The sequence below is a fragment of the Erythrolamprus reginae genome, chromosome 9 (assembly GCF_031021105.1).
Source record: "Erythrolamprus reginae isolate rEryReg1 chromosome 9, rEryReg1.hap1, whole genome shotgun sequence".
NCBI lineage: Eukaryota > Metazoa > Chordata > Lepidosauria > Squamata > Dipsadidae > Erythrolamprus > Erythrolamprus reginae.
Window position 1 is genome coordinate 50,818,104 of NC_091958.1, and position 22,143 is coordinate 50,840,246.

Below are 22,143 nucleotides of genomic sequence, written 5' to 3' on the forward strand. Positions count from 1 at the left end.
GGCTTGATCCGAAAAGAACCGCATCTCTTCTGCTTATAGAGCTCTCTGGATTACGGAAGGAACCAATGTTTGTGTGATTATTTTTTTTAAACTCACCCCAATGCCGTAGTCCCAAGAGGTCCCCTTGGGTTCCAGAGGCTGGACCCCGGTCCGGTGGCAGACAGTTCCACAGCTCAGGCTGTGACTTCCTTGGACTTTGTCAGCTATCACCCAGACCTAAAATAAATAATAATAATAGAAGAGGCATTACAAGCCACCTTGCATGAACAGGTAATGCCCACATGAAAGACCGACTTTCTTTCGGGAATTTTGAATGGGGAGAAGATGGCGGAGGTGTTTTCACAAAATGGCAGCCTGTCAGGATATTTTTCAATCATAAAATGTCTACCTTGGTGTTGTGGTTAGCTCTGGCCCAGCTCCTGCCCCAAGGACTGTGGATGTGGGGGAGACATCCACATGCCGCAGGCCTATTTTTCTCCCGGTGGAATCTGCTGATGAAGGCTCCTCTGACCAAGAAGACATGAGTGACAGGGAGGAGGAGAGTGGGGCAGACAGCTCAGAAGGAGATCAATTCTCTAGCTCCTCCTTGGATTTGGAACAAGAGTTAACGATGCAGCCACGCATGTGGAGAACGATGCATAGGCAACAACAACTGAGAGATTATTATCAAAGAAAATGAGGCCACCTGTGGTTGGGTGGGGCTGTGGTAATTAGTGAGGCTGCTATAAATAGCAGCCATCGAGTCCAGCATTCTGTGTCACACAGTGGCCCCCCAATTGTCCATGGGGATCTTGAGTAGAAAGGGAAGGCAAGACCCTCCCTTTCCCCTTGATCCCCAACAAATAGGACCCAAGGGAACCCTGCCTGCCTCAACCAACATAGTGGCAGCACATGGACATCCGTTTCAATAACGACCTATGATACATTTGACATCCATGAATCTGTCTAATCCTGCCTTGAAGCTCTCCAGGCTGACAGCTGTCACGACCTCTTCTGGAAGGAAATTTCATAAACCAAGGACCCTCTGGGGGAAAAAATATTTCCCTTTATTTGTCCTCACTTTCTTACCTATGAGCTTTAGGGAGGGCCCTCTCGCCCTAGTATTGTGTGATAGAGAAAATAATTTTTCTCTATCCACCTTTTCTATCCCATGCATGATTTTATACCCTTCGATCAAGTCACCCCTTAAACACCGCCTTTCAAGGCTGAAGAGACCGAGGCGTTGCAACCTGGTGTCGTAAGGGAGGGGCTGCCAAAAATGGTTCACCATCACTGCCATACCTGATCCAAGGGGCCAACAGAAACTTTACGGACGTTGTTTGAAATGTGTTCCCAACTAGATCCTTGAGGGTAACTCGGCGTGATTCCAGCACGAAACCACAGATTACCTATAAAAGAAAAGACGGCGTTGAGAAATTTCAAACCAGGCAGAAATAAACTCACCTATACTTGTCAGCCATCTTATTCCTTGTATGTCTTTGTACACAAGAGAGCTGGCTCAGTTATAATCCAGCACAGGTGTTGTGGTTGGCTCTGGCCCAGCTCTTGCCCCAAGGAATGTGGAAGCGGATGCAGGGGAAACATCAACATGTCATAGGCCTGTTTTATTGCCGACAGAGTCAGGTAGTGCAGTTTCCTCGGACGAAGAAGAAGGTGGGAGTGACTCGGCAGAGGAGGGCTTGGCACACAGCCCAGGCAGTCAATCTCCCTTATCTTCCATTGATTCAGATGAAGACGTTTTGGACCCACGCAAGCGCAGAATTATGCGTAGAAGAGACCAAGTAAGAACATATTACAGGAAATAAGGGAGGCCACCTGTGTTTGGGTGGGGCTCCAGTAATTAGGGCTGCTGCTATAAATAGCAGCATGTGGGTTTGGCCGTTGTGGAAGAATATCTGATCGGAGTTTGTCAGGAATCCTGTGTTTTCTGGACTTTTTTGGTTTTTCATGCCGTGGAAAACAAAGCAGAGCAATGTGTGTGTGTGTGTGTCTCACTTCGTTGGAAGAAGAAGGGGTGTGAAGTTTCTTCACAGCTGCTAGCTAAGTACTTAATGACTGCTTAAGGGAAATTGTACAGACTACCCGGTTGTTTTGGGACGAGTGCTCTTTGCAATACAAAAAGAGTGCTTAGTTTATTTTGAATTTTGGGATAAAGAACATTGTTTTGAATTTTCAAACATGTGTGTGTCTGAAATTTGTACCCTTGAATTTTCGGGAGGCTCCTACCAGAGAGCCCGGCAGAACAACAGGTGGCCTCAATTTATGACCAAAATTAATTTTCGTTGCCAAGAGAGTTGTTAAGGGGACCTTTTTTTGCCACCGTTAAGGGAATCATGGAAGTTATTAAGTACATCATGTGGTCATTAAGTGAATTCAGCTTTCCCCATTGATTTTGCTTGTTGGAAGCCTGTTGGGAAGATCACACACAGGGATAACGTGTTCTTGGCACATTGTATAAGGGTCGCCCAGAAAGTAATGCACCAATACAGCCTACAGTAATGGTACAAATGCAAAACTTTGGATATACAGTGATACCTCATCTTACAAACCCCTCGTCATACAAACTTTTCGAGATACAAACCCAGGGTTTAAGATTTTTTTGCCTCTTCTTCCAAACTGTTTTCACCTTACAAACCCAAGCCGCCGCCACTGGGATGCCCCGCCTCTGGACTTCTGTTGCCAGTGAAGCGCCCGTTTTTGCGCTGTTGGGATTCCCCTGAGGCTCCCCTCCATGGGAAACCCCACCTTCGGACTTCCGTGTTTTTGCAATGCTGCAGGGGAATCCCAGCAGAGCAAAAATGGGTGCTTCGCTGGCAACGGAAGTCCAGAGGTGGGGTTTCCCAGCGAGGGGAGCCTCAGCGAAATTGCAGCATCACAAAAACACGGAAGTCCGGAGGTGGGGTTTTGAGGACTTCCATGTTTTTGTGATGCTACAATTTTGCTGAGGCTCCCCTTGCTGGGAAACCCCACCTCTGGACTTCCATTGCCAGCAAAGCACCCGTTTTTGTGCTGCTGGGATTCCCCTGCAGCATCACAAAAACACGGAAATCTGGAGGTGGGGTTTCCCATGGAGGGGAGCCTCAGGGGAATCCCAGTAGCACAAAAACAGGCGCTTCGGTTGGCAAAAGGGGTGAGTTTTGGGCTTGCACACCTTAATCGCTTTTCCATTGATTCCTATGGGAAACATTGTTTCGTTTTACAAACTTTTCACCTTAAGAACCTCATCCCGGAACCAATTAAGTTCATAAGACGAGGTATCACTGTACATTATTTGTGAATTGTCAGGAGTGCATGTGTAGATTTTATGTTTCTTCAGACAGAGAATGTAGCTGCAGCAGTGTTTCGAAATGGCATCTGTAAGTGATGTACGTTACAAGCAGTGTGTCACTAAATTTCTCACTGCGGAGAAAGAAACTGTTGGGAACATTCACCAACGTTTGTGTAGAGTTTATGGAGAATCTGCAATCAACAGAAGTACGGTTAGTCGCCGGGCACAGAGAGTGAGGCCATTACAGTGCAGAAATAGCTTCGTGACCAGAACAAGGAGTGTTACTGACAGGACATAACACAGGATGGAGATCATGTAGAAAAATAGGGAGTGTAGAAGAAACATCATTCTTTCTTGTGTCTAAGTTTCACTGTGTTCAATAAATAATTGTTGAAGACTGGTCCATAAGTCATTTCCCCCCAGTTCTGTTATAACTTATTAACAATTGCTAATGAATGCAAAGTTAACAATTCAGTTCCTAAACAAAAGCAATTACCTATTGTTCAGTGATACTTTTTAAAATGTCACTGCACTTCCTTTCCAATGGAGCGCTTGCAAAACTGACCAGCCTCTCAAAGAAACCAGATTTTTTTGTTTTGTTTTAAAAACCACCATAAAAAAAACCCCAAACCCCAACCAGGAACACAGGATTCCCTCCTCACCATTTTTATCCACAGCCAGCACAGCCGTTCGTCCCACGGAGACTTGCTTTAACTTCTGCTTCTGTGGCGAAGGAACGTGGTACCAGCATTCGCCTGGATATTCCCAGAAAACCAGAAAGAAGTAAAACGAACAAGAATAACTATCTTACTTGTTATTTATTTGAATTCATCGAATTAAGGCAGCCACTGAAATACAAACTGATTCGTTTCCGTCCCTTCCATCGTCACTCTCGACCGGCTTAAAAAACTCACCTTCTGGTTTTTTCGAAGACACCGAACCACGACAGAACGCCGAGCCATCTTGGGCGACAGCCCAGACTTGGTGAAACATTCCTATGGTGACTGAAACGAAGGGTTGGTCTGTTCCCACATGGAGCCAAGAAGTGCCCTGTTTGGGGGGAGGAAAGCCTTTGAGTCTTGCAGGACTTCCAAAGGTGAACTTCTGTTATGGTTAACAGAAACAATTCAAAGTGTTGGTTATGACCTATAAAGCCCTTCATGGCGTCGGACCAGGATATCTCCGAGACCGCCTTCTGCTGCACGAATCCCAGCGACCAGTTAGGTCCCACAGAGTGTGTCTTCTCCGGGTCCCGTAGACTAAACGTCGTCTGGCGGGACCCAGGGGAAGAGCCTTCTCTGTGGCGGCCCCGACCCTCTGGAACCAACTCCCCCCCAAAGATCAGAGTTGCCCCCACCCTCCTTGCCTTTCGTAAGCTCCTTAAAACCCACCTCTGTCGTCAGGCATGGGGGAATTGAGACATCTCCCCCTAGGCCTATACAATTTATGCATGGTATGTTTGTGTGTGTGTCTGGTTTTTTAAATAAGGGGTTTTCAGAGACTTTTTAATATTAGATTTGTGATACATTGTGTTTTTTATTATTGTTGGGAGCTGCCCCGAGTCTGCGGCATACAAATCAATCAATCAATCAATCAATCAATCAATCAAATAAACAAACAAACAAACAAACAAATAAAAGCAATTAAATTGGAGTTAAAATCAGAAATGTTATAATCTGAGTAGGGAAGATGATTTCACTGGAATTACAGTGACTTTTTTTATTTCTTTTCCAGAATAGGGTAGGATGATTCTACTGGATCGAAAGTGTTATAGATTGAAAGTGTTACAACTAGAGTAGGGTATGATGAGTGTATGGAGTGTTCAGTTCTGGTTTTGTTCTTCCTTTTTAAAAAAAAAATCTTTCATTTTCTTGCCTTGTTATTTTTTAAATTTCTTTCATTCCCATTTTTTATTTTGTATTTTTACCGATTATTTATTTTTAATTAGGTTTTTTTAGGATAATCAGAATTGCAGAAAAAGCAATTGCTGCCAACCTGCCTTCCATTGAGGACCTGTATACTGCACGAGTCAAAAAGAGGGCGGGGAAAATATTGACTGACCCCTCACATCCTGGACACAAACTCCTACCCTCAAAACGTCGCTACAGAGCCCTGCACACCAAGACAACTAGACACAAGAACAGTTTTTCCCCGAACGCCATCACTCTACTAAACAAATAATTCCCTCAACACTGTCAGACTTTCTACTAAATCTGCACTTCTATTCTACTAGTTTTTCTCATCATTCCTATCACCCATTTCCTCCCACGTTGACTGTATGACTGTAACTTGTTGCTTATATCCTAATATTTTTATTAATATTGCTTCTTCATTACTTATTTGACCCCTATGACAATCATTAAGTGTTGTACCACATGATTCTTGACAAATGTATATTTTATTTTATGTACGTTGAGAGCATATGCACCAAGACAAATAATTCCTTGTGTGTCCAATCACACTTGGCCAATAAAAATTCTATTCTATTCTATTAAAATTTGGTTTACTGTTTTGGCGATATTTGAGACATACTATTTGGTGGGTTTCTTTTTTTGTGCCCCCCTCCCATATATTTTTAAACTATTTTTTTAGCAATGGTTGGATTTTAATTCAAATACTGTGTTGGAGATAATTAGAAATTTTTGCTCCTTTTCTTTTCTTTTCATGTTTTTTTTTCTTTTCTTTCATTCTAAAGGGCATTTATTATGGAAGAGAGTTTAAAATAATACGTGAAAATTGATATGGAGGAGATTTTGAGAAAATTGAAGCATTATGGCCTAATTAATTAGATGTGATTAAGAATAGTAACAGCCTAAAATGTATATTGGCTAACATTTTTTTTTGTTATTATATAAGGAATTGGAGTAATTATTTTTGTTCAGATGTCAAATGTTAAGGAGGTAGCATTGGTTAAGCTATGTATACCGAAACTGTAAAAATGATACATTGTAATGTGACTTAAAATTAATGGTATTTTCTTTTTTCTGTACATGTAATTGGAGAAGGGGGAAAAAATTACCCCCCCCCCCAAAAAAAACCCTCCCCAGAAATGTTTTTACTGAGTATAATAGATCAAAATATAGATAAAAACAACCCGTATCTCATAATACATATACTGACATATACTGGCTAACAGCAGCAATAATACTATGTAAACAAATCTAATATTTAAGTTTAAGTTAATTTAAAACCCCAATTTAGAAACCAATCATACATACTAACGTACCATGCATACATTTTATAAGCCTAGGGGGAGAGAAAGTCTCAATTCCCCCAAGCCTGATGACAGAGGTGGGTTTTAAGGAGCTTACGAAAGGCAAGGAGGGTGGGGGCAATTCTGATAACTGGGGGGAGTTGGTTCCAGAGGGTCGGGGCCGCCACAGAGAAGGCTCTTCTCCTGGATCCCGCCAAACGACATTGCTTAGTTGACGGGACCCGGAGAAGGCCAACTCTGCGGGACCTAACTGGTTGCTGGGATTCGTGCGGCAGAAGGCGGTCCCGGAGGTATTCTGGTCCGGTGCCATGAAGGGCTTTATAGGTCATAACCAACACTTATGGAAGAATGATATGGCTCCTAGCAATTTAATGGTTAAGAATAAAATAATAATAATAATAATAATAATTTATTAGATTTGTATGCCCCCCCTCTCTGAATACGCGGAGAGGGGCGGAAGTGGCGGATATGAATGGGTTAACACTGCGACTAAGAGAAAAGGATGAAACAGATTTTTAAAAAATTTGGCACGGCTGAATAAGAAAAATAAAACAAATTGAGATTAGTAGTATAGAGGTGATATAAACGTGAATTCTTAGAATTGTACAATAGAGGTAAGTGCGAATTAAATATCAATGTGATTAACGTCATAAGCATTAACATGCTAAATCTGATCTACGATTTTTGGGATTGATAAATCAATAGGCATAGTACAAGGATAGATTAAATAACAGTGTGTAAAACTACACATTCAATGTTGTGAATGTTGTACAGAACAAAGTATTCAATATTTCACTCATTCAGATCTAGGATGTGTTATTTGAGCGTTCCCTTTATTTTTCTGAGCAGTATACAGTGTTCCCTTGATTTTCGCGGGGGATGCGTTCCGAGACCACCCGCGAAAGTCGAATTTCCGCGAAGTAGAGATGCGGAAGTAAATACACCATTTGTGGCTATGGATAGTATCACAAGCCTTCCCTTAACACTTTAAACCCCTAAATTACCATTTCCCATTCCCTTAGCAACCATTTACTCACCATTATTACTGGTACTCACCATTGAATAAGACACTTAGTGATCCTGATATTAATAAACAGAATTATTTATTAACAATAATTATTATTTTTATTATTTATTTGCAAAAATTATTAGTTTGGCGATGACGTATGATGTCATCGGGCGGGAAAAAACGTGGTATAGAAAATAACCCATGAAGTATTTTTTAATTAGTATTTTTAAAAAAACCGTGGTATAGGCTATTCGCAAAGTTCGAACCCGCAAAAATCGAGGGAACCCTGTACTTTAAAAAATATTACAACTTTGGTGGGAAGATAAAAGCATCCCATGCGCCTTTGGCATTTAGTCATGTGAGCCACATGACCACGAAGAGGTCTTTGCACAACACTGGCTCTTTGACCTTGAAACAGAGATGAGCATCGCCCCCTAGTGTCAGGAACGACTAGCACATGTGTGTAAGCAGAACTTTAATCGGAAAATTTAATAAAACACTATCGAAGAAGAGAAAAGTTTTTACCGCTGGGTTTTTGGGTGACACTTGCAGCCGGCACAACACATCTCCCTTGTCGCTAATGGCCCAAAGAGGAGCGAACTCATCCTTCGACCCAGGAGGGTGGGACATGATAGAAACATCTCGCAAAGCGATGGGAGGCCCTTCCAGCCAGGGCCCACTGGTGACCATTTTACATTTCCTGGGAATTGAAAAAAGAAAAGGATGTGAGGCACATTTCCAGCTCTGATAATGTTACCTGTTTGGGTAATGAGACGTCTGGCAAGATGAATACTGAGCTCAGGGAGCAACAAGGATATCAAAGTTGTTGCCATCTTCCTCTTCCGCTCTACAAACCCCACTCCCCTTCTGGCACTGATGATGTTACCTAGTTGGGTAATGTAACCTCTGCAAAAAAACCTACCAAGCTCAGGGATCATCAACGACTCTACAGTCCTCCTCCTGTCTTCTCTTCCTTTCTACTTCTTCCCCTCTTCCTTCTCCTTCTGTCTCCTCCTCCTCTTCCTCCTATCTTCTCCTCTTCCTCCTCTCTTCCTTCCCCTCTTCCTTCTCCTTCTCTCTCTTCCTCCTCCTATCTTATCCTCTTCCTCCTCTTTTCTATTTCTTCTCCTCTTCCTCCTCCTCCTGTTTTTTCCTCCTCCTCCTCCTCCTCTCTTTCTTCCCCTCTTCCTTCTCCTTCTCCCTCTTCCTCCTCTTCCTCCTACTATCTTCTCCTCTTTTCTATTTCTTCTCATCTTCCTTTTTCCTTCTCTCTCTTCCTAATCTTCCTCCTACTATCGTCTCCTCTTCCTCCTCCTCCTGTTTTTTCCTCTTCCTCCTTTCTATTTCTTCCCCTCTTCCTTCTTCTCTCTCTTCCTCCTCTTCCTCCTACTATCTTCTCCTCTTTCTCCTCTTTTCTATTTCTTCCCCTCTTCTCCCTCCTTCTATCTTCTCCTCTTCCTCCTCCTCCTCTCTATTTCTTCCCCTCTTCCTTCTCTCTACTCCTTCTTTTCCCATCTTCCCCTCTTCCTTCTCCCTCCTGCTCTTATCTTCTCCTCTTCCTCTCTATTTCTTCCCCTTCTCCCTCCTCCTCCTCTTCCTCCTCCTCTTTTCTATTTCTTCCCCTCTTCTCTCCTTCTCTCTTCTCCTCTTCCTCCTATTTCTTCCCCTCTTCCTTCTCCCTCCTGCTCCTATCTTCTCTTCCTCCTCCTCTCTATTTCTTCCCCTCCCTCCTCTTCCTCCTCCTCCTTTCTATTTTTTCCCCTCCTCCTTCTAGCACTGATGATGTTACCTAGTTGGGTTATGAAACGTCTACAAGAAAACCACGAAGCCCAGACCCCTCGGGTCAACCCCAAGCTACAAATACTCTCTTTTATCAAAACTTAAGGAATGGCCCTCAGCCAATTGCACCCTGGCGGAATAATTCATTGGCTTTTTTCAGAAAAACATTCCATAAACAGCCCTCAGTGAATGAAAGAACAAACGAGCTATGATGTACATCTTACTGTCCCCGTGCCATTTATTCAGCCAAGCCACGATCCAAACAAAACATAACTTTGCGCATAATGGAAACGGGATCAACCACTGCTCCCAGTTTTAGGCCTTTCTTCCCCCCGACGTGGTGTTCGCTGAGGTAAAAAATTGCTCTCCCAACTGAGGCGTAAAAAGGCCCAGCGAGGAAAAACCTGGTTGCTTATCGTTTTATCGGCCTTGTCACTTTTCAGCCAAAGCAAACTGTTGTGTTTGGAATGGCGTCCGATGTTTTAAAGAAATAACAAAACCTTTAAAGCCCTACATGGCATTGGGCCAGAGTACCTCCGGAACCACCTTCTACCACACGAATCCCAGCGGCTGATAAGGTCCCACAGAGTTGGCCTTCTCTGGGTCCCGTCAACCAAACAATGTCGTTTGGCAGGACCCAGGGGAAGAGCCTTCTCTGTGGTGGCCCCGACCCTCTGGAATCAACTCCCCCCAGAGATTAGAACGGCCCCCACCCTCCTTGTCTTTCACAAATTACTCAAGACCCACCTTTGTCGCCAGGCATGGGGGAGTTAGGATATTCCTTCCCCCTAGGCCATTACAAGTTATGTATGGTATGTTTGTGTGTATGTTTGGTTTTTATAATAAGGGGTTTTAGTTGTTTTATTAAATTGGATTGTTGCATGTTGTTTCTTATCATTGTTGTTAGCCGCCCAGAGTCTACGGAGAGGGGCGGCATACAAATCCAATAAATAAGAATAATAATAGAGGTATAACAAGCAGGAAGAGGGAGATTATGATCCCACTATATAGAATGCTGGTGAGACCCCATTTGGAATACTGTGTTCAGTTCTGGAGACCTCACCTACAAAAAGATATTGACAAAATTGAATGGGTCCAAAGACAGGCTACAAGAATGGTGGAAGGTCTTAAGCATAAAACATATCAGGAAAAACTTAATGAACTCAATCTGTATAGTCTGGAGGACAGAAGGAAAAGGGGGGACATGATCGAAACATTTAAATATATTAAAGGGTTAAATAAGGTCCAGGAGGGAAGTGTTTTTAATAGGAAAGTGAACACAAGAACAAGGGGACACAATCTGAAGTTAGTTGGGGGAAAGATCAAAAGCAACATGAGAAAATATTATTTTACTGAAAGAGTAGTAGATCCTTGGAACAAACTTCCAGCAGATGTGGTAGATAAATCCACAGTAACTGAATTTGAACATGCCTGGGATAAACACATATCCATCCTAAGATAAAATACAGAAAATAGTATAAGGGCAGACTAGATGGACCATGAGGTCTTTTTCTGCCGTCAGACTTCTATGTTTCTATAAATAATAACAACCGAGAGGAGAATGAAGAGAAGGGGAGGGGAGGACACGCTTTAAAAATGGACCTCAGAGATGCTTTTGCGAAAGGTTACCTGGCCCAGCGTCGCCGGCGCACAAAGTCTTTCATTGTCTTGTAGCCGTGATAAGACCTGTTCGGACAGAGAAGGACAGAATAGCAGAAATTAGAAGGGGACCTCGGAGGTCTGCTAGTCTAAAACCCACCTCTGCCGTCAGACATGGGGGAATTGAGACATCTCTCCCATGCCTATATAGTTTATGTATGGTATGTTGGTGTGTATTTCTTTTTTAAATTATGGGTTTTTAGATATTTTTAAATATTAGATTTGTTATTGTACACTGTTTTTATTATTGCTGTGAGCCATCCCGAGTCTACGGAGAGGGGCGGCATACAAATCTAATAAATAATCTGAAGTTAGTTGGGGGAAAGATCAAAAGCAACATGAGAAAATATTATTTTACTGAAAGAGTAGTAGATCCTTGGAACAAACTTCCAGCAGACGTGGTAGATAAATCCACAGTAACTGAATTTAAACATGCCTGGGATAAACATAGATCCTTCCTAAGATAAAATACAGGAAATAGTATAAGGGCAGACTAGATGGACCATGAGGTCTTTTTCTGTCGTCAGACTTCTATGTTTCAATAATAATAATAATAATAATAATAATAATAATAATAATAATAATAATAATAATAATAATTTATTGTGGGTTTTAAATTGTTTTTAAACTGTTCTTCTAATATTAATAATGTATGTTCTCTTTGTTGTGAGCCGCCCAGAGTCCTTAGGAGGTTGGGCGGCATAAAAATTGAACTAAATAAATAAATATTCAAAATTTCCGCTACTGTTTCTCCAGAACTGGTCGGAACCTGGATCTAACCCAGTTACTTATAGGGAGGAGAAGAGAAGACCAACATTCTTACGCAGGAAAGTCTGCTGCGTACTGCCAACCTTCTCGGTCGGTCCCGCCCGAAACGCTGAAATCGATGGCCCAGTCAGTCACCTGCGGGGCAGAGAGAAAAACGAACTATTAACAACTATTTCTCCTTTATCGATACCAAGGGCCACAGAGCAAGTCCACTTACCCAGGACCACTGCGGTGACGGGGTCTTGGTGTTAGCTTTGGTACATTCACGCAAGCCGGACGCATCGCTCCACATATACCGGTCAGTCGGCAGGCCTCTGTTAACGCAAACAGGTGCAAAATTCAACACATCTGCCTTGTTTGGGTGAAGGATATTTGCCGGAAAAAAATGAAGCAAAAACACAAATGGACAGATGTTTATTTTTTTAAGGATATGAAAATGACCAGGCTGAGTAGTGCAGCGGCCTAGAGGTGAAACTCTTGCCTCACAATCAGGAGGCTGTGAGTTCAATCCTGGGTAGACGCAGATATGTGTGTCCCTGGGCACAATGAGAATATATACACTGCCCCCCAAAATAAAGGGAACGCTTAAACCAGTGTTTTTCAACCAGTGTGCCACGGCACACTAGTGTGCCGTGAGACATGGTCAGGTGTGCCGCGAAACTCAGAGAGAGAAAGAAAAGAAGAGAGAGAGAAAGAAAGAAAGAGAGAGAGAGAGAGAAAGAAATTGAGAGAAAGTAAACAAGAGAGAGAGAAAGAAAGAGAGAGAGAAAGAAAGAAAGCAAGAGAGAGAGAGAAAAAGAAAACAAGAGAGAGAGAAAGATAACAAGGGAGAAAGAAAGCAAGAGAGAGCAAGAGAGAGAGAGAGAGGGAGGGAGGGAAGCTGGGAGAGAGAAAGACATAGAGGGAGGGAGGGAGAAAGAGAGCAAAAAAGAGAGGAAGGAAGGGAGAAAGAAAGAGGGATGGAGAGAGGAAAAAAAGAAGGGAGAGAAAGGGAGGGAGAGAGAAATAGAGCGAAAGGGATGAAATTTTTTTTGTCCAAACTTTTTTTAGCCCCCCCCCCCGCCCCCCCGCCCCCCCAATATACCCCAGGGTTTTGTAAATGTAAAAAATGTGCCGTGGCTCAAAAAAGGTTGAAAATCACTGGCTTAAACAACAGAATACAACATAACTCCAAGTAAATCAAACTTCTGTGAAATCAAACTGTCCACTTAGGAAGCAACAGTCTGCGGAGAGGGGCAGCATACAAATCTAATTAATAAGTAAATAAACACTGATTGACAATCAATTTCACCTGCTGTTGTGCACATATTCAACTTTGTACAGAACAAAGTATTCAATGAGAATATTTCATCCGTTCAGATCTAGGATGTGTTCTTTGAGTGTTCCCTTTATTTTGTTGAGCAGTATATATGGTTTTTTATGATATTGTAGTTTTTTATGGATTTTAGATTTTAATGCAGATTTTATTGATGTATTTATTGCCCTTTTTACTTGTATTTATGACTGTTGTTAGCCATCCAGAGTCCGTTCTGGATTGAGCGGCATATAAATGCAATAAATAAATATCTGCTGAAAAAAATAACTCCACACTGGCGACAGGAAGGGCAATGGGCCATTCAAAGACTCAACTCCATTCAGTTCCCCAGACTCCACTCCAAACAAGGGATTATGGGGTCATTAAAAAATGATGATGATGATGAAAATGACCAGGTAGCATAATTCTTGCTGCAATAGGCTAGGATAGGGGTAGGCAAAGTTGGCTCTTCTATGACTTGTGGACTACAACTCCCAGAATTCCTGAGCCAATCATGCTAGCTCAAGAATTCTGGGAGTTGAAGTCCACATATCATAGAAGAGCCAACTTTGCCTACCCCTGGGCTAGGAAAAAGAAGAATTTTTGCCTGTCTGCTTTTCCTACCTGTTGCTGTAGCCCGTGACAGGATTCCACCGCTGATTTTCATAAATATAGATGCTCTTCACATCGGTCTGTGGATGAATGTTCTCGGGGCTGCCTGCCAAGCCTGTTTTAAGCCAAGCCATGAAAATTACTCCTCTATTTCGTTTTCCTTTCTTGCTTTTTCGAATTATGATCGAACGATTCTCTTCCACCGCAAAACTCAAAATATTAACACGAATTGAATTACAGCAAGGGTACAGGATGGTTGAAGTACAGCACCCTAATCAATTAATATACATTGCTCAAAAAAAAAATAAAGGGAGCACTTAAACAACACAATATAACTCTAGGTAAATCAAACTTCTGTGAAATCAAACTGTCCACTTAGGAAGCTACACTGATCGACAAGCAATTTCACCTGCTGTTCAACTTTGCACAGAATAAAGTATTCAATGAGAATATTTCATTCATTCAGATCTAGGATGTATTCTTTGAGTGTTCCCTTTATTTTTTTTGAGCAGTGTAGGATATTAGTAAATCACATGGAATTTTAGAGGAGGACTTCAACTCCCAGAATTCCCCAGCCAACATGAATTCTGGGAGTTGAAGTCCGCATATCTTAAAATGGCTAAGCTTGAAAAACGCTGTTCTGGGTGAGTGAGAGAGAGAGAGATAGCCCAGACATTCTTGTAAAATTGGTAGGGATTCTCTCCCCACGTTCAACTGAAGGAGGATTGACCGGAAGGGATATTTCTTACCTGACAAGAAACTTCCTCCGTAACCACCTGTGTAAATCCAGGCGGTGTGGTCATAACCCACTCCCCACACAATGCCATCGCTGTTGCATTCAATCAGGCGAAGATGACCCCCGACTTGGCGCCAAAACCTACAAGGAGAACGGTCCACTCATTCTAATAATCTCTGCTGTCTAAGTGCACACAGTATTTACTACGTGAGACAACCCAGTAGCAAATACAGCAAACAGCGGCTTGTATTTTGAATAGTGGTTTTTATCTAGAAAGACTATATACATATACATACTTTAGTCAGATCTTAAACAAACAGCATTTACAGCATGGAAGCACACATGGAGAGAGAGAGATGCCCAAACAGGCTCTTAAAGTGATACTAGCCCCCAAACTTTAATAATAATAATAATAATAATAATAATAATAATAATAATAATAATAATAATAATAATAATAATAATATAATAACTCTGTAAAGAAACAGATGAAATAATCGATCACATACTCAGCTGCTGCAAAAAGATCGCACAGACTGACTACAAGCATAGACATGATGCTGTGGCACAGATGATCCACTGGAACTTGTGCCGGAACTACCATTTACCAGTGGCAAAGAACTGGACTGGTGGGATCATAAGCCCGAAAAAGTGGTCGAAAATGAGCAAGCAAAGCTACTGTGGGACTTCCGACTTCAGACTGACCGAATTCTGAAGCATAACACACCAGACATTGTGATCGTGGAGAAAAAGAAAGTATGGATCATCGACATCGCAATCCCAGGAGACAAAAGAATAGAGGAGAAGCAGCTAGAGAAATTAGTGAAATACGAAGATCTAAAAATCGAGCTGCAACGACTCTGGCATAAGCCAGTGAAAGTGGTCCCAGTGGTCCTTGGCACGCTGGGCGCAGTGCCAAAGGATCTCAGCGGACATTTGAAAACCATTGGAATTGACAAAATCTCCATCTGTCAATTGCAAAAGGCCGCTTTACTGGGATCGGCAAACATAATTCGCCGCTACATCACGCAGTCCTAGGTGCTTGGGAAGCGCCCGACTGGTGATGAAATACGAAATCCAGCATAGTGATCTCGTTTGCTGTGTTGCACTGACATAATAATAACAACAACAACAATAACAACAACAGAGTTGGAAGGGACCTTGGAGGTCTTCTAGTACAACCCCCTGCTTAGGCAGGAAACCCTACACTACTTCAGACAAATTGCTGTCTAACATCTGCTTTAAAAATTCCAGTGTTGGAGCATTCACAACTTCTGGAGGCAACAGTTCTGACTGTCAGGAAATTTTTCCTTAGTTCTAAGTTACTTCTCTCCTTGTTTAGTTTCCACCCATTGCTTCTTGTTCTACCCTCAGGTGCCTTGGAGAATAGGTTGATTCCTTCTTCTTTGTGGCAACCCCTGAGATATTGGAACACTGCTATCATGTCTCCCACGGTTCTTCTTTTCATCAAACTAGCCATGCCCAGTTCCTGCAACTGTTCTTCATATGTTTCAGCCTCCAGTCCCCTAATCATCTTTGTTGCTCTTCTCTGCACTCTTTCTAGAGTCTCAACATCCTTTTTGCATCGTGGTGACCAAAACTGAATGCAGTATTCCAAGTGTGGCCTTAGCAAGGCCTTGTAAAGTGTTATTAACGCTTCACGTGATCTTGATTCTATCCCTCTGTATCATTGCAGCAGCTGGTCAGCTCTTAAATCATTGCCCTGACAGCTGTCCCTTGGTTCATCGCCACCCCATCATATGGTGCTAGAGTCTCCAAAAGAGAGAGAGATTTCTTGGTTCCCAAATCACCAAGGGAGGTTTGAGGTCAGGTTACTCACATTTGATCACAAGGCATCGGGTGTGTTAGCGCCTCCAGGTCAGGGCTGGGCTCGCTCACAAAGATGTCGCCTTTGCAGGTCAGCGACCAAATGGCTTCGGGAGAAGGGGGGCCCAGGAGCTGCCGGCCCTCACAACACGACATGTTCAATAGTGCCAGCTGGGAGACACAAAGGGATTGGTGAAGAGACATAGAAACGTAGAAGATTGACGGGCAGAAAAAGACCTCCTGGTCCATCTAGTCTGCCCTGATACTATTTCCTGTATTTTATCTTGGGATGGATCTATGTTTCTCCCAGGTATGTTTAAATTCAGTGACTGTGGATTTACCAACCACGCCTGCTGGAAGTTTGTTCCAAGCATCTACTACTCTTTCAGTCAAGTAATATTTTCCCACGTTGCTTCTGATCTTTCCCCCAACTAACTTCAGGTTGTGCCCCTTTGTTCTTGTGTTCACTTTCCTATTAAAAACACTTCCCTCCTGAACCTTATTTAACCCTTTCACATATTTAATTGTTTCAATCATGTCTTCCCTTTCCCTTCTGTCCTCCAGACTAGACAGATTGAGTTCATGAAGTCTTTCCTGATACGTTTTATGCTTAAGACCTTCCACCATTCTTGTAGCCCGTCTTTGGACCCGTTCAATTTTATCCACATCTTTTTGTAGGTGAGGTCTCCAGAACTGAACAGAATATTCCAAATGTGGTCTCACCAGTGCTCTATACCAGTATTTCCCAACCTTGGCAACTTGAAGGTCTCTACTGTTTACTGACCCCTCACATCCTGGACACAAACTGTTTCAACGCCTACCCTCAAAACGTCGCTACAGAGCACTGCACACCAAGACAACTAGACACAAGAACAGTTTTTTCCCAAACGCCCTCACTCTACTAAACAAATAATTCCCTCAACACTGTCAGACTTTCTACTAAATCTGCACTTCTATTCTACTAGTTTTTCTCATCATTCCTTTCACCCATTTCCTCCCATGTTGACTGTACGACTGTAACTTGTTGCTTATATCCTAAGATTTTTATTAATATTGCTTCTTCATTGCTTATTTGACCCCTATGACAATCATTAAGTGTCGCACCACATGATTCTTGACAAATGTATATTTTATTTTATGTACGTTGAGAGCATCTGCACCAAGACAAATTCCTTGTGTGTGCGATCACACTTGGCCAATAAAAATTCTATTCTATTCTATTCTATTCTATTCTATTCTATTCTATTCTATTCTTTGGAACACATCTCTAAACATACCCAATCATGCATTTCTTGTTCGGTGGTGGCAGCTAGACGGACGGGCCACCGTTGCTTGGTCCTCTCTGGAGTGTAGAGAGCGAACGAATGTTTGGCCTCGTTCAGAATCTCAACCAGGATGGTGACTTCGTTGAGGAACATGTGGATGTACTGGGGAACACAGAGACCATGTCAAAATGAGATCTTCTAAAGAAACATAGAAACAGAAACATAGAAGACTGACGGCAGGAAAAGACCTCATGGTCCATCTAGTCTGCCCTTATACTATTTCCTGTATTTTATCTTACAATGGATATATGTTTATCCCAGGCATGTTTAAATTCAGTTAGTGTGGATTTACCAACCACGTCTGCTGGAAGTTTGTTCCAAGGATCTACTACTCTTTCAGTAAAATAATATTTTCTCATGTTGCCTTTGATCTTTCCCCCAACTAACTTCAGATTGTGCCCCCTTGTTCTTGTGTTCACTTTCCTATTAAAAACACTTCCCTCCTGGACCTTATTTAACCCTTTAATATATTTAAATGTTTCGATCATGTCCCCCCCCCCCTTTCCTTCTGTCCTCCAGACTATACAGATGGAGTTCATGAAGTCTTTCCTGATACGTTTTATGCTTAAGACCTTCCACCATTCTTGTAGCCCGTCTTTGGACCCGTTCAATTTTGTCAATATCTTTTTGTAGGTGAGGTCTCCAGAACTGAACACAGTCTTCCAAATGTGGTCTCACCAGCGCTCAATATAAGGGGATCACAATCTCCCTCTTCCTGCTTGTTATACCTCTAGCTATGCAGCCAAGCATCCTACTTGCTTTTCCTACCCCCCGACCACACTGCTCACCCATTTTGAGACTGTCAGAAATCACTACCCCTAAAGCACAGCTTTTTTTAAAAAAAAATGGAACATGGGAGACACTAGAAAAGAGTTTAGCTCATGCTCGACTGGAAAATCCTGGGAATTGAAATCCATGCCATCTTAAAGAATGAAATACAATGGAATAGAATAGAATACACTGCTCAAAAAAAAATAAAGGGAACACTTAAACAACACAATATAACTCCAAGTAAATCAAACTTCTGTGAAATCAAACTGTCCATATCCTAGATCTGAGTGAATTGAAATATTCTCACTGAATACTTTGTTCTGTACAAAGTTGAATGTGCACAACAGCAGGTGAAGTTGATTGTCAATCAGTGTTGCTTCCTAAGTGGACAGTTTGATTTACTTGGAGTTATATTGTGTTGTTTAAGTGTTCCTTTTTTCTTTTTTTTTTGAGCAGTATATATAACATTAAACGTCTTTCACAATAAGTAGTTAGTGTCTTAGTTGAATAAAAAGAAAATAAAATTTTTTGGGTCAAATTGGGATCAAGAACTGGGTGCGAATGTAACCCACACACCCCGGCGGCTCGGACACGCCTACCTTCTTTTCCTCGTTGTGCGTGTAGTAGACGAAGAGGATGCTGTCGCGGGTGCCGTCGTTGGCGGTGAATTGTTCTAGGGCCACCTGGACGTCGACCCAACGGTAGGGCTTCCAACTTCTCCACCACTGCAAAGTTCCGGTTTTGACCCAGACGGACTGGAAGAGGCAAAACCCATCGTTCCGTCAGGATCCGCTAAGAGGAAAACTCAGTGCCACCCTTCGATCTAGTGGCTTTCGTGGATTAATTCTATTTCGAAGGAGGAGGGGGCGTTTCAAAGATCTAGAAATCTAGATCTTTAATTGGCCTAGAAATCTAAATTATAAAATCAATCGATCGATCAATCAATCGATAAACGAGTGACCCATGTTCCTTTCCCCCTCTCATCATTCTTCCATGATGGGGGGAGGAGGAACACGGGTCACTCGTTTATCGATTGATTGATTGATTGATTTTATTATTTAGATTTTTAGGCCGTCCTTCTCTGGAGACTTAGGGCGGCTTACAACATTTTCCTCCTCCTATTTTCTCCACAACAGCCTTGTAAGGTGGGTCGGGCTGAGAAAGACAGTGACTGGCCCAGAATCACCTAATTGGCATTCATGCCTAAGGCGGGACTAGAACTCACAGTCTCCTAGTGATTGGCCCAAAGTCGCCTAGTTGGTCTTTTGAGCCTAAGGCGGGACTAGAACTCACAGTCTCCTAGCGATTGGCCCAAAATCATCTAGCTGTCTTTCATGTCTAAGGTGGGACTAGAACTCACAGTCTCCTAGCGATTGGGCTAAAATCATCTAGCTGTCTTTCATGCATAAGGCGGGACTGGAACTCACAGTCTCCCAGTGATTGGGCCAAAGTCGCCTAGTTGGTCTTTTGAGCCTAAGACAGGACTAGAACTCACAGTCTCCCAGTGATTGGCCCAAAATCACCTAGCCGTCTTTCACCTAGCCGTCTTTCACGTTTCCTAGTGATTGGCCCCAAATCCCCCAGCTGGATTTCGTGCCTGAAGTAAAGACTAGAACTCATCATCTCCTTGGTTTCTAGCTTGGTGCCTTAAACCACTAGACCAAATCTGATTCTGCCTTCTAAAGCAGTGTTTCCCAACCTTGGCTACTTGAAGATACTTGGACTTCAACTCCCAGAATTCCCCAGCCAGCAAATGCTGGCTGGGGAATTCTGGGAGTTGAAGTCCAGATATCTTCAAGTGGCCAAGGTTGGGAAACACTGTTCTAAAAGTTCTCCTTTGAAGACATTTTGGTGCCAAACATTTGAACGGTAGAATTGCAAATTAACCCCCGTCACGCCCTCTTCCCAATTTACTTGCTCCACCGCCTGCTCGTAATGTCTGAAGTTGTCCAACTCTCGGTGGGTCCTTTCCGACAGCTGGCGAAAGATCTGCTTCCTCCATTGGGCAGCATGGCTGGGGCTGATGGAAAGCGCCAAGGATTGAGCGCAGGAGGTTAAAGCTGTAACAGAGGAGGGGGGGGACAGAGAATTCCCCATCAAGCATTTCCTTTGGTTCTTTCCTGAAACCAGGGCTTCTCAATTATTTTATCAATAGCATTTACACATACAGCGATACCTCGTCTTACGAACCCCTCATCATACAAACTTTTCAAGATACGAACACAGGGTTTAAGATTTTTTTGCCTCGTCTTCCGAACTATTGTCACTTTACGAACCCGCTGCCGCCGCTGGGATTATTTATTTTATTATTTTATTTTATTTTATTTTATTTTATTTACTTACTTACTTACTTACTTACTTACTTACTTACTTACTTACTTACTTACTTACCTACCTACCTACTTATTTATATTTCTATCTATCTATCTATCTATCTATCTATCTATCTATCTATCTATCTATCTATCTATCTATCTATCTATCTATCTATCTATCTATCTATCTATCTATCTATCTATCTATTGGATTGTATGCCGCCCCTCTCCGCAGACTCGGGGCGGCTAACAACAGTAACAAAACAGTATAATCCAATACTAAAAACAGTTAAAACCCATTATATAAAAAACAATCATACATACAGACATACCATGCATAGAATTTTAAAGGCCTAGGGGGAAAATGTATCTCAGTTCCCCCATGCCTGGCGGCAGAGGTGGGTTTTAAGCAGCTTACGAAAGGCAAGGAGGGTGGGGACAATTCTAATCTCTGGGGGGAGTTGGTTCCAGAGGGCCGGGGCTGCCACAGAGAAGGCTCTTCCCTGGGTCCCGCCAAGCGACACTGTTTGGTTGACGGGACCCGGAGAAGGCCAACTCTGTGGGACCTAACTGGTCGCTGGGATTCGTGCAGCAGAAGGCGGTCCCGGAGATATTCTGGTCCAATGCCATGAAGGGCTTTATAGGTCATAACCAACACTTTGAATTGTGACCGGAAATTGATCGGCAACCAATGCAGACTGCGGAGTGTTGGTGTAACATGGGCATATTTGGGAAAGCCCATGATTGCTCTCGCAGCTGCATTCTGCATGATCTGAAGTTTCCGAACACTTTTCAAAGGTAGCTCCGGACTTCCAGGCGAAGGCTTCCCTCGTTGGGAAGTCCCTCTTCCGGACCTTTCCTTTCCAGCGAAGCGCCCATTTTTGCGCTGGTGGGATTCCCCTGAGGCTCCCCTCCATGGGAAACCCCACCTTCGGACTTCCGCGTTTTTGCCATGCTGCAGGGGAATCCCAGCAGGGGAATCCCAGCATCGCAAAAACGGGCGCTTCGCTGGCAACGGAAGTCCGGAGGTGGGGTTTCCCAGTGAGGGGAGCCTCAGCGAAATCCCACCAGCGCAAAAATGTGGAAGTCCGGAGGTGGGGTTTCCCATGGAGGGGAGCCTCAGGGGAATCCCACCAGTGCAAAAACGGGTGCTTCGGCTGGAAAAAGGGGTGAATTTTGGGCTTGCACGCATTAATCACTTTTCCATTGATTCCTATGGGAAACATTGTTTCGTCTTATGAACATTTCACCTTACGAACCTCCTCCCGGAAACAATTAAGTTTGTAAGACAAGGTATCACTGTATCGTAATCTCTATTTAATAATTAGATTTCTATGCTGTTTTGTTGGGGGCAAATAGGCTGACTCTGTAAACCACTTAGAGAGGGCTGTAAAAGCACTATGGAGTGGCATATAAGTTTCTAAGCACAAGAATTAAGAGGACAAAAAGATCCAGACTACTATAAAGTATGGGGAAATCGGTAGCAGTGGAGCGACGACAGAAAGCCTTCTCTGTGGCGGCCCCGGCCCTCTGGAACCAGCTCCCCCCAGAGATTAGAATTCCTAC

At 42.9% G+C, this 22,143-nt stretch overlaps 1 protein-coding gene across 1 annotated transcript in view; it reads right to left on the reverse strand.

Annotated features, from left to right (window-relative positions):
* Positions 1-22,143, reverse strand: part of TECPR1 (tectonin beta-propeller repeat containing 1) — a 45,789-nt gene that overhangs the window by 3,726 nt on the left and 19,920 nt on the right. Inside the window, exons 11-24 of the mRNA XM_070761254.1 lie at positions 20,177-20,322; positions 18,862-19,017; positions 17,444-17,593; positions 16,180-16,337; positions 14,353-14,480; positions 13,616-13,718; positions 11,915-12,011; positions 11,753-11,832; positions 10,900-10,956; positions 8,017-8,191; positions 4,183-4,318; positions 3,931-4,023; positions 1,282-1,388; positions 97-216 (exon numbers count right to left, since the gene is read on the reverse strand). Of these exons, the coding sequence (XP_070617355.1) occupies positions 97-216; positions 1,282-1,388; positions 3,931-4,023; positions 4,183-4,318; positions 8,017-8,191; positions 10,900-10,956; positions 11,753-11,832; positions 11,915-12,011; positions 13,616-13,718; positions 14,353-14,480; positions 16,180-16,337; positions 17,444-17,593; positions 18,862-19,017; positions 20,177-20,322 (1,706 nt within the window). The remainder of the gene's footprint in view (positions 1-96; positions 217-1,281; positions 1,389-3,930; positions 4,024-4,182; positions 4,319-8,016; positions 8,192-10,899; positions 10,957-11,752; positions 11,833-11,914; positions 12,012-13,615; positions 13,719-14,352; positions 14,481-16,179; positions 16,338-17,443; positions 17,594-18,861; positions 19,018-20,176; positions 20,323-22,143) is intronic.